General features: G+C 44.8%; 1 protein-coding gene across 1 annotated transcript; it reads right to left on the bottom strand.

Moving 5' to 3' along the window:
- Positions 1-2,013: 2,013 nt before the first annotated feature.
- LOC134209457 (uncharacterized) lies at positions 2,014-14,566 on the bottom strand. Its single transcript, XM_062685442.1, has 4 exons — positions 14,549-14,566; positions 13,632-13,950; positions 13,018-13,462; positions 2,014-2,098 (listed from the first exon to the last, which is right to left on the bottom strand). Exons 1-4 carry the CDS (start codon positions 14,564-14,566, stop codon positions 2,014-2,016), a joined length of 867 nt encoding a protein of 288 aa, XP_062541426.1.
- Positions 14,567-14,834: the final 268 nt, after the last annotated feature.

The raw sequence follows: 14,834 nt of genomic DNA, 5'->3' as shown, positions 1-14,834 counted from the left end.
TATAGCCTTTACGTATACTTAGTATACGAGAAAGGCAAAACCATGTCATAACTTTCAAACTAATTTTATTTGCTAGATATCTAATACATGCATTCATCTCTTAGACTAGGTGTTCCGTGTTTTCTTAACACTATCATCCTTATTTGCTAATTGCCTCTGGCACTTTTTTGGATTTTTCGTCTGGTTTAATTGAACCATGTATGTAGGAATTACAATGTTTTACACTTAAACTAAACTTAACATAATTTATAACGGGTGGTCACTTAAAAACGGGAATTTCAATACTTCAATACTTTTCTATAAGAACATTAACGCTTTCAGAGAAATATTTCCTTATGCGAATGAATCCTTAGAATATTCTGAAAATTGCCGCCCTTACACTTTTACTCCAACATGATCAGTTGTTTCAAACATGCCGTCAAAATAGGAGGGATGCGTGCCGCATTGTTCGGGCAGCAGGGACTATGTCCAAGGGCTTGACGATCCCTCCCCAGGCCATCTGCGAGTTGTGGGGCTTGCCTAGGATGTGGTGGGGTTTGACAGTGGGCCCTGTTAAACCTCTATGAAAAGCTGCATGTATCCGCAAGTAGGCCCCACCAAAGCGACCGTGTGCCGCTCAAAGCGCACAAGCCCAAGTCCTGGCGTCAGGTGGGACACAAAACAGCCCTGACACGCCCTGGTAGTAAGATGCGCCAACGCGTGATTGGGTGGCAGCCAATCAACGCAAGGATGTGCAAGCTGAGGATTAAAGGCCGTTTCTTCAACTATAGCATCATCAACGTGCACGAAGGGAGACCCGACGACGAGAAAGAAGCGTTCTATGCACAGCTGGAGCAGACATACGATGGATGCCCACTGCGGGACGTCAAAATCGTCATCGGTGACATGAACGCACAGGTAGGAAGGGAGGAAATGTATAGACCGGTCATCGGACCCGATAGTCTTGTAGCGTTTGCTACAATCTGCGAAAAACTTAGGATAGAGAACAAAATACATAATTATAACACATAGCTTTCTCCATACGCTAATTTGTTTCACGTACGCCAAATGGTAGGCCAGCAAAAGCGAAACGACACTGATCGATTACCATAAAACGATAGGTCGCGATTTCCGCCGCGCTCGATTTCGCGAGATCAAGGTCGGGTCCAAGGAAGTCTTCGGGAAGATTGGGAAAGAGAGAGTCGTGGCTGCACCCGAAATTGCACGAAGAGCCAGCGGTCAAATTAACGTCTCGCAATCATCCAATCGGTCGAAAGGTTCGCGGGAAATCCGAATTGAATTCGGCGAGGTCACGTTCCTTAATCTGAGGATCACGGTTTCGCTCACTTTCTTCCGAACCGCAGATAACAGTGGAAGTGTCTTGCTTTGTTCGTGTGTCGTTTTTTCAATTTGTAAGTTAGAAAGCAACGTGGTTAAACTTTGATTGTTGTATTTAATTTAATTCTCCTCGTTTAGTTCAAGTAGTGCAAGTAAATATAGTGTGCGTCGTAGGCTAGATTTGTGCGTCTAAAATCAATCTAGGCCAGGTAATGTTAATTGTGCTATTGTGAAATCTGTGCAGTATGGTAATTGTCTTGAGTAGCCGACGGCTATATCTCTTCCAAGCGCCAGGTCAGCGGAAACCCCGGGACGAGAGACCCCGGCAGCCGTCAACTTGTCCGGTGGGAAGCAATCCGTCAGCAAATCGCTTCAGCGGGGAGTTGTGGTCGTCAATTGCCACCATCGACCAAGCCGACACGTGGAAGTCGCCAACCGCCATTCATTGGCCCACGTGGCGATCATCAATCGCCAACCGGCATCGGCGGTAACAGCAGCGCAGATACATCAGCAGTAACCATCTGGTGAGTCCGGACCAATTATTCTTGCGTGAAGTGTGGCGTCCGCTGAGGACGCCACGGAGAAGTTTTTTGTGCCAACCGTAGGTTGAAGAGCGTGAATCGCTAAACATTCGAACATTTCGATGAATTGAGGTTGGATGTCGGCGAGATACAAATCGTGCGCACGTATCGTAATTTATGGCCGCCCACCCAACCCAATCTGATTAGACACCCGGGTGCAACAGCATTTGCCGTTTCGTTGCTGCATCATCGTCACATCGCTGGGAATGAGGGAATGAAAAAACAAGCACAACAGCACAGATAGTAGAATTTGAATACGCACACAAGTAGGATAGAGTAAAGAGGAGAGAAAGAGGAAAGAATTCGACACAATTATAAGCATGCTTAATTAAATAAAACCTACTGTTAATATTAAATGTCGAATAAATCTTAAATTGTTAAGCCATCCAAAATGTAAAAGTTGTTACTCGTATTACTATTTATTGAATACATGTTTGAGTGTTTCTACGTTGCTTCGGATTCGTTTGTAGTTTAATTTATTTGCCTTGAGTTTGTTGCATTTATGTTGCGCGACCCTTTCGCTACCATCGCGACTCTGGTGGAGGATAGCGTAAACTCCCTACGATGATTAAATGACGACGCAACAACGTCATGAGTATGCGTGACCTCTTACCGTGAATTTTAAGGTTTATTGATGTTGCGAGGTGTTATGCTGATTTGTCGATAGGGGTTTCTACCTGTTCCATTTTGGGAAAGTAGTCACACTGGACCGATCTCATTCTTCTTTGAAGATTGTACTTGGAATCGCCTTGATTGAGTCTCATCCGAGCAAACAAACTTTTAATAAGATCTCCAGTGCCAGCTACAGTCTGCACAGCGTATCGAATGACACCGGCCAACGATGCATAAACTTCGCAGCCTCCCGCGGAATGGTAGTCCTGGGAGACCTTTCCCCGCAAAAATATAAACAAGGCCACATGGAGATCACCTAACCAAGAAACGGAATACCAAATCGACCACGTTCTAATCGACGGTAAATTCTTCTCCGACATCACGAACGTCCGCGCTTACCGCAGTGCGAATATTGAATCCGACCACTACCTCGTTGCAGTATGCCTGCGCTCAAAACTCTCGACGGTGAACAACACGCGTCGAAGTCGGACATCGCGGCTTAACATTGGGCGGCTACAACACAGTAGACTAGCCCAAGAATACACGCAGCAGCTGGAAGTGGCACTCCCAACGGAAGAGCAGCTAGGCGCAGCGTCTCTTGAAGATGGTTGGAGAGATATTCGATTCGCCATTGGTAGCACCGCAACCGCTGCACTTGGCACGGTGCCCCGGATCAGAGAAACGACTGGTATGACGGCGAAAGTGAGTAGTTATTAGAAGAGAAGAATGCAGCATGGGCGATATTGCTGCAACACCGCACGAGGGCGAACGAGGCACGATATAAACGGGTGCGGAACAGACAAAACTCAATTTCCCGGAGGAAAAAGCGCCAGCAGGAAGATCGAGACCGTGAAGAGACGGAGCAACTGTAGCGCGCTAATAACACACGAAAGTTCTATGATAAGTTGAACCGTTCATGTAAGGGCCACGTGCCACAGCTCGATATGTGCAAGGACATAAACGGGAACCTGCTTACAAACGAGCGTGAGGTGATCCAAAGGTGGCGGCAGCGCTACGAAGAACACCTGAATGACGATGTGGCAGACGAAGATAGCGGTATGGTGATGAACTTGGGAGAACGCGCGCAGGACATAATTTTACCGGCTCCGGATCTCCAGGAAATCCAGGAGAAGATCGGCCGGTTGAAGAACAACAAAGCCCCTGGGCTACCAGGAGAGCTATTTAAACACGGTGTTGAGGCACTGTCTAGAGCGCTGCACTGGGTCATTACCAAGATTTGGGAGGAGGAAGTTTTGTCGCAGGAGTGGATGGAAGGTGTCGTGTGTCCCATCTACAAAAATGGCGATAATCTAGATTGTAGCAACTACCGCGCAATCACATTGATGAACGCCGCCTACAAGGTACTCTCCCAAATTTTATGCCGTCGACTAGCACCAACTGCAAGGGAGTTCGTGGGGCAGTACCAGGCGGGTTTTATGGGCGAACGCTCCACCACGGACCAGGTGTTCGCCATTCGCCAAGTACTGCTGAAATGCCTCGAATACAACGTGCCCACACATCATTTATTCATCGACTTCAAAGCCGCATATGATACAATCGATCGGGACCAGCTATGGCAGCTAATGCACGAACACGGATTTCCGGATTAACTGACACGGTTGATCAAAGCGACGATGGATCGGGTGATGTGCGTAGTTCGAGTTTCAGGGGCATTCTCGAGTCCCTTCGAAACCCGCAGAGGGTTACGGCAAGTTGATGGTCTTTCGTGTCTGCTATTGAACATCGCTTTGGAAGGGGTAATACGAAGAGCAGGGATTAACACGAGTGGTACAATTTTCAATAAGTCCGTCCAGTTATTTGGCTTCGCGGACGACATAGATATTATGGCACGTAACTTTGATTGTATACTGATAAGTATTAATCACCAGCGGAGGACAGTAGAATAAGGGTTTTCGGAGTTCTGTAGAAATGCGTGTTAACGCTTGGAGGGTTGCGATTAAAAAGAGGCCGACAAATGCCGGACCGTTTATTAGGTTGGATATCGGTTTCATCCTTCTGCTATAAACATTTATTTATAGCAGCTGCACTGAAAGTGCAGTTTAGTTTAATTTAGATACACATCAATCCTTCCTTCTTTAAAGATTATTGTTTACATTTTGAATTTGAAGGAATTATTTTCTCATATCTACAAAACTTGTTTAATCACCTTTACAATTGAAAATATTCGAAATTACTTCTGTAATAGTTCTTGTACATTGTTCTCGAACGCCATGGCAGGCCATCGAGCGCCAAACTAATAACGTCACTCCATGTTCGATGCGGCTTGACCAATCGTGATTCGATACCGGGTAATTCGCACTCCGAGAAACCCCAGAAAGATTCTTTGTACGGCTCGACTTCTTGGATCGTTTCTAGCAGTGGTGGTGGAGATGGACCAGGGTTATCGACAGTACGATCGACATACACCACCATCCTTCGCCGCACACGGCCGCCCGCATCATTGGTGATCTTAACTTGACTTCGGTGCGCCGTGGTAATCTTACCGTTTTCAATCTTAATCAATTATGAATGAACTTGTTACCGAAGCGTGGCAACGCTACCAGACACTTCGACGGTTGTACTCCAAAAATGAAAAGGAATTGTCTGGCCAACCGGCTGCTCGTCGCCAATATCGTCGTCGTATTCGTCGTAATCGTTACGGCCAGTCAGCAACAATCCGGCACCAATAGAAGCGAATCCTCACGGATCTCGAGACGGAAACACAGTTGTCTACTGAAAACAGATTTCAATATCCGCCAGCGAAACCGCACAAAATGGCCAAACAGCTGCTAAAATTTTCCTTCACCGTACCGACGGATCTCTAAACCTGTACCGCTACTCCGGACAGTCCCCGTCGGGGAAAATTCTGATTTCTTTTCACAGGCCTTTCGCTGCCACTACAGCAGAATCCGCACCTCCGCCCGAGGCAATTTTATTCTTTGCTGCTCCTGCAGGTATCGCGCCTCCGCCGGGGGCAAAATTGCTCACTCCACACGAAGGCAAAGTTGTTCAACACGGGCAAAAGGCACTCGATTTTATGCACTTTATCTAAGTTTCCACTTACTTTTTCCTCGTCGCCAAATATTATATACTGATAAATTAATCACCCGCGGAGGACAGAAGAATAAGGGTTTTCGGAGTACTGTAGAAATGCGTGTTAACGCTTGGAGGGTTGCGATCAAAAGAGACCGACAGACGCCGGACCGTTTATTAGGTTGGGTATCGGTATCATCCTTCTGCTATAAACATTTATTTATACCAGCTGCACTGAAAGTGCAGTTTAGTTTAATTTAGATACACATCACTTTGAGAAGATGGAGGAAGCCTACATAAGACTGAAGAGGGAAACCAAGCGGATCGGACTAGTCATCAACACGTCGAAGACTAAATAGGAAGAGGTTCAAGAGAAAACAATGTGAGCCACCCACCGCGAGTTTGCATCGGTGGTGACGAAATCGAGGTGGTAGAAGAATTTTTGTACTTGGGCTCACTGGTGACTGCCGAAAATGGTACCAGCAGAGAAATTCGGAGACGCATAATGGCTGGAAATCGTACGTACTTTGGACTCCGCAAGACGCTCCGATCGAATAGAGTTCGCCGCCGTACCAAACTGATAGTCTACAAAATGCTCATTAGACCAGTAGCTCTCTACGGACACGAGACCTGGATGATGCTCGTGGAGGACCAACGCGCACTTGGAGTTTTCGAAAGGAAAGTGCTGCGTACCATCTATGGTACAGTGGAGATGGCCGACGGTACGTGGAGGAAGCGAATTAACCACGAGTTGCATGAGCTGCTGGAAGAACCATCCATCGTTCACATCGTGAAAATCGGACGACTGCGGTTGCCCGGATGTCGGCCAGTAACCCGGTGAAAATGGTTCTCGACAACGATCTGCCGAGGACAAGAAGGCGAGGTGCGCAGCGGGCAAGGTGGATCGATCAGGTGGAAGATGACTTGCGGACTCTCCGTAGACTGCGTGGTTGGCAACGTGTAGCCATGGACCGAGTCGAATGGAGAAGACTCGCACAGGCCACTTCGGCCTTAGACTGAATAAATAATAAAAAAAAGAATAATCAATGAAAACAGGCGGCAGTTTTAATCCGTTGCAAACTCACCCGAATGACTCGCGAAGCTTCTCGAACATTTTTCAGGATTCGTTTTTTGTTTTCTTTGCGAGTAGTAGGTAGGCAAGAAAAAGGCAAAACAAATGTTCGCGAGTATTTTGCATTGCCTACTTCTCGTTTTGTGAGTAAGGTTCACAGATTTACACCACTGCTCGTAGTTTCTATACCCGGTTCGTAATAAAGCGGCGTCACACTCAAGCTTCAGAAGCTACATGCAAGTCTTCTTTGATGGTTTTCGCATGGATTTCTTAAAAATTTTGACTTCCTTGGCAAGTTTTGTGCTGGAACGCACCAGGTTGCGAGAAATCTTTCCACGAGCCGATTTGATCAGGTTTGGCATACGTGCAAAGCACGGACATCCACTTCCCGGCTTCCGCTGCTTAGATCCATCATGTAGAGACATTTTAAGGCGATAAACTGTGGCCAAAAGACATCCTACCACCATAGAAATCTCATTCGGCGTCTTCTGGGCGAGCAACAAACTAGTAGTCACTTCTTTTGCGTACCTTTTTTTTTTTCAAAATTACAATAAAACAATTACAAACTCTCGTTGCGGAATTTGAAAGTAAACATAAACAAATATTCTTTCAACAGTAATTAGTCTAAATAAATGATTTCGTGTGTGTTACTTCTACGTGAAGTTAAACGATTTACAATGATATGGAAATGCTAATATCATCTTCCAAACTTGGACGTACATGTTCATGATAGCATTAGAGGCGAAAGTATAGAATTGATAGTTCCGTTAGGATACGGCAGGCATGAAGAATGTTTTTATAGAAGTCGATTTGAAAGCGAGCGGAGGGCAATATTTGTGATGGCACATATCACACGACCTTCCTTCTGCCAAGCTCCCGTATGAAGGGGGAGGGAAGAATATCAGTGTGGAAGCTGATATATCTCCACTGGCAAAAGGAAGGTGGTTTGACTTGCTCATATGCCATCGCGTGCGGAAGGATTTGCTATCGACGAGTACTGTCTCCAAATTTCTAATATGACATCAGCATTTAGTCTTCTGTTGCCAGTGGAGATATATCAGCTTCCACACTGATATTCTTCCCTCCCCCTTCATACGGGAGCTTGGCAGGAGGAAGGTCGTGTGATATGTGCCATCACAAATATTGCCCTCCGCTCGCTTTCAAATCGACTTCTATAAAAACATTCTTCATGCCTGCCGTATCCTAACGGAACTATCAATTCTATACTTTCGCCTCTAATGCTATCATGAACATGTACGTCCAAGTTTGGAAGATGATATTAGCATTTCCATATCATAGTAATTAGTCACTAGCTACTCAAATTAACCCAATATTCAAGTTTAAACATTTTCGCATTATTTTATGCCGCACCCTGTACTGATCCCGAGCGATGCAGGGTTTGATCTGCTAGTTATCTATAAATTAATTACCGTAAACCCTTTTTAATTTATTGATATCTCATGAGGTGGATGGATTTCGCTCCCCAACGGTAGACGATTAAGAATTTTAGAATTTCTGGTTTCCACATTCACATTGATATTGCTATTCAAGTTAAAATTAATTGCCGCTTCGAATCGAACGACAGCACAGAAGTTAGTCAGTAATTTCGTAGAAAAATTAACTAACGAGGTACAATACTATGTAACGGTTGTAAATCCTGTCAGCGCTGATGTCAAAACAAGAAGCAACAAGTGTCAACCAATGCCAATCGTGGGATGATGATGCTTCAGCACATTACGATGGTGGTCGCAGTTGGTGCATGGCATGTGTCAACCGGCAAATGTGGGACAATTTTAACACGGTGCGAATTCGGAGAAGCAGAGCGGTAAAACAGAGCGAAAAAAAAATACAAACTGTCACCGTAAACAAAAACCGCAGCCTCCTATGTTTACGATCGAAGTGCTAATTTCGGCGATGGAATGAGACTGAGCCGGTAAAGAACAAAAAATCTCACAATGCATAGTAAAAATAAAAATATAAATGAAAACACAAAATTTAAATGAAATACAAGCAAACGCTTATTGGGAAATTAAAGAATCATAGCGATCAGATTAAGGAAATTTTTGGCATTTCAGCCTAAAATAGCCTTAATTTTCAATTATTGATTGTTATTTGTATGTATGTTTACTGAAAACGCTGTTTCAGATGGAAATGATTATAAAGGCACCACTTTTATATGGGACTCTATATAAGTGGAATGGCTTTGTAATTATTTCCATCCGAAACATCATTTTCAGTAGGCATGCATACAAAACAACAACCATTTATTGAAAATTCAGGTTACATTCAACTTTCGCTCGTTGGGCTAAACTCGTGGCCCATCTAGTGAAAGACTTTCGTTAGTTGGGCTGAGATTTCATCTGTCAAATCAGTGTTGTAAAATGTCATTTGCATTCTTTTTCATAATTTTCCCAGAACTTTTTTCAGTAGTTAGTTATCAACTATCAAGTATGGCGAACTTATAGCGCTTAAATGTGGCTACAACTTTGTCTAACAAAACATTGCTGTAAATATGTAATCTGAGGCGTGGGAGGCAAAATGTCATTCAAATGACATTATGTCAAATGACACGTGACATTTTGGAGAGTTTTCACTCTCTAGCCTCAGATGTTATATTTAGAGTAATGTACCTTTGGACAAAAATATAGCACTACTCAAGCGTTATGCGTGCATCTTAAATTGTGAAGTAAATTTGGCTTCCGAAGAAAGTTATGAACAAATTAGCCAAATGACATGCAGATGACATTTTACAAGCCTGTGTCAAATCAGCAAATACAATAGAAATTCAGAGCTGTCAACTGCGAAAAAGAAAAAAAAACTGCCGTTGATGTCATAATTTGACGTCCACCTTCGTTTTAAGTGGGCTACAGCCCAACTAACGGGCGCCCAACTAAATCGTAGCCCATCTAAAGATAACCCAACGAGTGAAATTTGACTGTATTTTAAAATGGGATGCATAAACTGTCCTTAATCTAATAGCTAGAAATCGAGATATTGATCCTCAAACATGACCATTTTGTATTAAAAATCAGCGACTGTGTTATAATTATTTCCATCGGTGTACTCATGGTACTGCCTTCTTGTTGATTAGAAAAGACAAAAAACATACACCTGGACGAAAAACATATAATGTTGATTGGAAGATCAAACTGGTCTGGTAGATGGAATCAGTTTGATTCACATTCCAGTATTATTTTCATCATATGTGTTTTTTTAATTCTGATGTTCCTGATTCAAAAACACTGTATCATTGTAAAATACTTTTTTCTATCCATAGTATGTATAAATAAAAATGCTAAAAGCAATGTTTTCCATCTGATTTTTTACTTTTTGCTGGGGTGTTTGGTGAGCCGTCTTCGGCATATTACTTTCCCAGTAGCGGACAGCTTTATAGATTTGACGATTTGCAGATTTCCTCGCGTGCCTCTCAGCTGTGAAATAAGAAAAAAAAAAATGAATAGTCCCTGTTAGGGCCGTTATTCAATCTGGACTTTATCGGCATTATCTTAATTTGCAATGGCTTCAGTTAAGATAGCTCAAATCAATCTTCAGCATAAAAGAACAGCAACGATTAATCTTTGTAGACTCATGCAAAATGGCAAATCCCAAGTGGCTTTGGTGCAGGAACCCTATTTTCGCAAGGGTAGCTTCTACCTAGGTAACCTAGTGAACCCGGTTTTTGCTGCTTTCAGTAAAGAAATGGCAAACTCTCGATCAATGCCGCGTGCATGTGTGCTTGTTAACAATGCTATTGTTGCTACACTTATCTCTGAGCTAACAACCAGAGATGTATGTGCTGTCACAATTGATGCAACTGGCGGAAACCCGTCAGGAAATACGTCTATTGTTCGGTTTATTTACCACATGATGAACCATCCCCTACGGATGCTTTCAAACGAGTTGTCATATATTGCACTTCAAAAGGCCTTCCGCTAATTGTCGGCAGTGATGCTAATGCTCATCACATCATCTGGGGTAGCTCGGATATCAATCTGAGAGGCTCCAGCTTGATGGAATACTTAAGTAGTACCGAACTTAGTTTACTTAACATAGGCAATCGCCCAACCTTTATGGTATCTAATAGAGCAGAAGTGTTAGACATAACCCTTTGCTCCAATAGAATCAGTCACGAATTGACGAATTGGCATGTGTCAGATGAGGAATCGATATCTGACCATCGCTACATCTACTTTGATCATTTGAATGTTACTTCGCAGACCTTGCGTTTTAGAAATCCCCGTTCAACAAACTGGGATCTTTACACAGAGTTGCTCTCTACCAAATTTCATGGATATCTACCTTCAATAGAAACTCCTACCGACTTGGATGATGCAGTTGATACTACAACGTTGCACATCGTGGAAGCTTTCGAAGAAGCTTGCCCTTTACGTTCTGTAAAAACCTCAAGAGGAACCCCTTGGTGGAATTCCGATTTGGCTGAGCTAAGGAAGCAGTGCAGAAGGAGTTGGAACAGACGCCATTCATCAGGGACGGATTCTTTCAAGTTGGCTCGCAAAGCTTACAAGAAGGCTCTACGATCTGCTGAACGATCCGGCTGGAAAAACCTTTGTGCAAATGTTTCCAATTTGAGTGAAGCCAGTCGATTGAATAAAATTCTTGCGAGATCCAAGGATTTCCAAGTTGGCGAAATTCGCAAGCCAAATGGCGACTACACTTCTTCTGATGAAGAATCGTTAGAGCACTTATTTGATACGCACTTCCCTGGATGTGTCGATATAACATCTTCGGATGAACCTGATGTCTTTTCATGTAGCTATGGGTCTTGGGCTCAAGCACGTAGAATCATAACTACTGAATCAATTCAATGGGCACTTAACAGTTTTGCTCCCTACAAATCTCCAGAGGAGGATGGGATTTATCCCGTTCTACTTCAGAGAGGTTTTGAACACATCAAACATGTTTTGTATGCAGTTTTGCTACTGGGTATATTCCCATATCCTGGCGGGATGTCACTGTAAAGTTTATCCCAAAAGGAGGACGTGCTTCGTATGAAGAAGCGAAGAGTTTTAGACCCATCAGTCTGACCTCATTTCTTCTGAAATGCTTAGAACGTATTATCGATCATCACATTCATGATGACTGTTTGGCAAACATGCCTCTTCATGTTAATCAACATGCTTACCAATCTGGAAAGTCCACCGTGACTCTTCTACACAAGGTTGTGTACGATATCGAGAAAGCATTCGCTCAAAAGCAATCGTGCTTGGGTGCTTTCTTAGATATTGAAGGTGCTTTCGACAGCGTGTCTTTCGATGCAATATTGGAAGCCGCACGTTGTCATGGGCCACCTAATATAATTACCAAATGGATTTACCAGATGCTTAGAAACCGACATCTCTATTCAACATTACGTCAAGCAGCGATTAGGAAATTAAGTGTCAACGGATTCCCTAAAGGTGGAGTATTATCTCCACTTTTGTGGAATCTCGTTGCAGATACGCTATTGAGGTTACTCAATAATGGCGGTTTTCCTACCTATGGATTTGCCGACGACTATCTTACATTGATAGTGGGTTTGTGCATTACTACCTTATTCGACCTGATGCAAAATGCTCTTCAGGTAATTGAAAGTTGGTGTCGCCAATATGGCCTTTCGGTCAATCCGAATAAAACATCTATTGTTCTTTTCACGGAAAAACGTAATCGTAATGGTATTCGTCCATTACATCTTTTTGGTTCTGAAATCAATGTAACAGATCAAGTAAAGTATGTGGGTCTAATTTTGGATTCAAAGCTTTCCTGCAGCCGAATTCCGAAGGTTCAAGAAAAAATTGAAAAATTTCTTTAAAAATAGAGATTTTTAAATTCTCTTTCTCTTTCCAAAAATTTCTTCTCTTCATACCGTATTCCGATAGACTGAAGAGAAAGAAAAAACTAAAATTTCTTGCGAAGAAAAATATTAGTTCACAAATTTTCCACTAGATGTCTTTTGACAATTATTTGCATACCGATTGCTCAAAACATCATCATATCGAAAATAAAACTTGCTTTCGCTTATTGTTACTGAAATAATGAAGGGAAAAAATGATAAATATTCAATTTAGTAATGAAAATATGCAGTAACAGCAACATTGTTGTGATTTCCAACTGTCTGGAAATAACGAAAGCTCTAACTTCATTACCTCGAAAACACCAAACCATTAGCATTTGGCTCAGCTTTAGCTTAGCTTTAGCTTAGCTTTAGCTTAGCTTTAACTTTAGAGGCAGGCTTGAGCAACAAGAGCTGAGCTGAAGGCTGAGCAGTGTGCTGAGCAGGCAGGCAGGCTGAGGCAGGCTGAGCCAGGCTGAGCAGGCTGAGCAGGCTGAGCAGGCTGGCTGAGCACTGAGCAGGCTGAGCAGGCTGAGGCGAGCTGAGCCAGGCTGAGGCAGGCTGAGCCAGGCTGGGCAGGCTGAGCAGGCTGAGCACAGGCTGGTGAGCTGAGAGGCAGGCTGAGCAGGCTGGTGAGCAGGCTGAGCCAGGCAGGCTGGGCACAGGCTGGCTGAGCGGGCTGAGGGGCTGAGCCAGGCTGAGCGGGCTGAGCCCAGGCTGGGGCGGGCTGACGGGCTGAGCGGGCTGAGCGGGCTGAGCCAGGCTGGGGCTGGGGCTGAGCGGGCTGAGCGGGGCTGGTGAGGCGGGCGGGCTGGCAGGCTGGGCGGGCAGGCTGAGCGGGCTGAGCCAGGCTGGGCGGGCTGGGCGGGCTGGGCAGGCTGAGAGGCTGAGCAGGCTGAGCGGGCTGGGCAGGCAGGCTGGCAGGCTGAGAGCTGGGGCAGGCCAGGCTGGGCGGGCTGGGAGGCTGGGCTGGGCTGAGCCCAGGCTGAGCAGGCTGAGCAGGCTGGGGCAGGCAGGCTGGGCACAGGCAGGCTGAGCAGGCTGAGGCAGGCTGAGCAGGCTGAGCCAGGCAGGCTGAGGCAGGCTGAGCAGGCTGAGCCGGGCTGAGCCCAGGCTGAGCAGGCAGGCTGAGCAGGCTGAGCGGGCTGAGCAGGCTGAGGCAGGCTGGGAGGCAGGCGGGCTGAGCCAGGCTGCAGGCAGGCCAGGCTGGGCTGAGCAGGCTGAGCCCAGGCTGAGGCTGAGCTGAGGCGGGCTGGGCAGGCTGGGCGGGCTGGGCAGGCTGAGCAGGCCAGGCTGGGCGGGCTGAGGCAGGCTGGGCGGGGCTGAGCCGGGCTGGGCGGGCTGGGGCTGGGCGGGGCTGGGCAGGCCAGGGCTGGGGCGGGCACGGGCCGGGCTGGGGCGGGCTGAGCGGGCTGGGGCAGGCTGGGGCGGGCTGGGGCGGGCTGAGCCGGGGCTGGGCTGGGGCTGGGCGGGCTGGGGCTGGGCAGGCTGGGGCCAGGCTGGGGCTGCAGCGGCTGCTTTAACTTTAGCTTAACTTAACTTTAACAGCTGCTTTAAGCTTTAGCTTAACTTTAACAACTTTAGCTTTAGCTTTAACTAGCTAGCTTAGCTTTAACAACTTTAGCTTTAGCTTAGCTTTAACAGCTTTAGCTTAGCTTTAGCTTAGCTTTAACCTTTAGCTTAGCTTTAGCTTAGCTTTAGCTTAGCTTTAGCTTAGCTTTAGCTTAGCTTTAGCTTAGCTTTAGCTTAGCTTTAGCTTAGCTTTAGCTTAGCTTTAGCTTAGCTTTAGCTTAGCTTTAGCTTAGCTTTAGTCTTTGAAATCTGCTTACTTTTTATTATGATAGTTGATTATGCACATATGCGTCATGATATTTAAATAATTCGGATGTTTTTGAATGTTTGTCTTGAAAAAATGTAATTAAATAATCAATCAAACACGATTCTTCTTCTTTCTCAATGGTTCTACATTCCATCTGGAACTTGGCCTCATTTCAAACTTAGCGTTCTATTAGTATTTCCACAATTATTTATTGAAAGCTTTTCTATGCTTGCCATTGCTTGAGTATGTATTTTGAGTGTTTATCAAGTACAATGAATGCATACCCAGGGAACCGAGAACATTTTTCACATTATTTTACACACATTATGGGATTGAAGACTCAATTATACCGTCAAATTTCATCCCAGAAAAATCTCTTATCGAATTTCTCCCACCAAAAGTTGGAAGAAATTTAAACTTTCGTTTTCTTTTTCATCTGTCAAAAAATTTCTTCCACAATTTCGTCGGAATTCCAAAATAAGAAAATTTTGAAAATCTCTTCGAAAATCTCTTTTCTTACAAGAGATTTTTTGACCGGAATTCGGCTGCAGGACTCCTAACATTGAGTTC

The sequence above is a fragment of the Armigeres subalbatus genome, chromosome 2 (assembly GCF_024139115.2).
Source record: "Armigeres subalbatus isolate Guangzhou_Male chromosome 2, GZ_Asu_2, whole genome shotgun sequence".
Taxonomy (NCBI): domain Eukaryota; kingdom Metazoa; phylum Arthropoda; class Insecta; order Diptera; family Culicidae; genus Armigeres; species Armigeres subalbatus.
This window is presented reverse-complemented; position numbering and strand designations above follow the sequence as displayed.

What these genes read in the sequence shown, in the direction of transcription:
- LOC134209457 (XM_062685442.1), bottom strand. An exon ending in CCTGGCCTGCCTGCAGCCTG is followed by an intron (nt 13,463 to 13,631) that starts GCTCAGCCCGCC and finishes GCCTGTGCCCAG; the next exon opens with CCTGCCTGCCCCAGCCTGCT. An exon ending in CAGCCTGCTCAGCCTGCCCA is followed by an intron (nt 2,099 to 13,017) that starts GCCTGGCTCAGC and finishes CCTCATTCCCAG; the next exon opens with CGATGTGACGATGATGCAGC.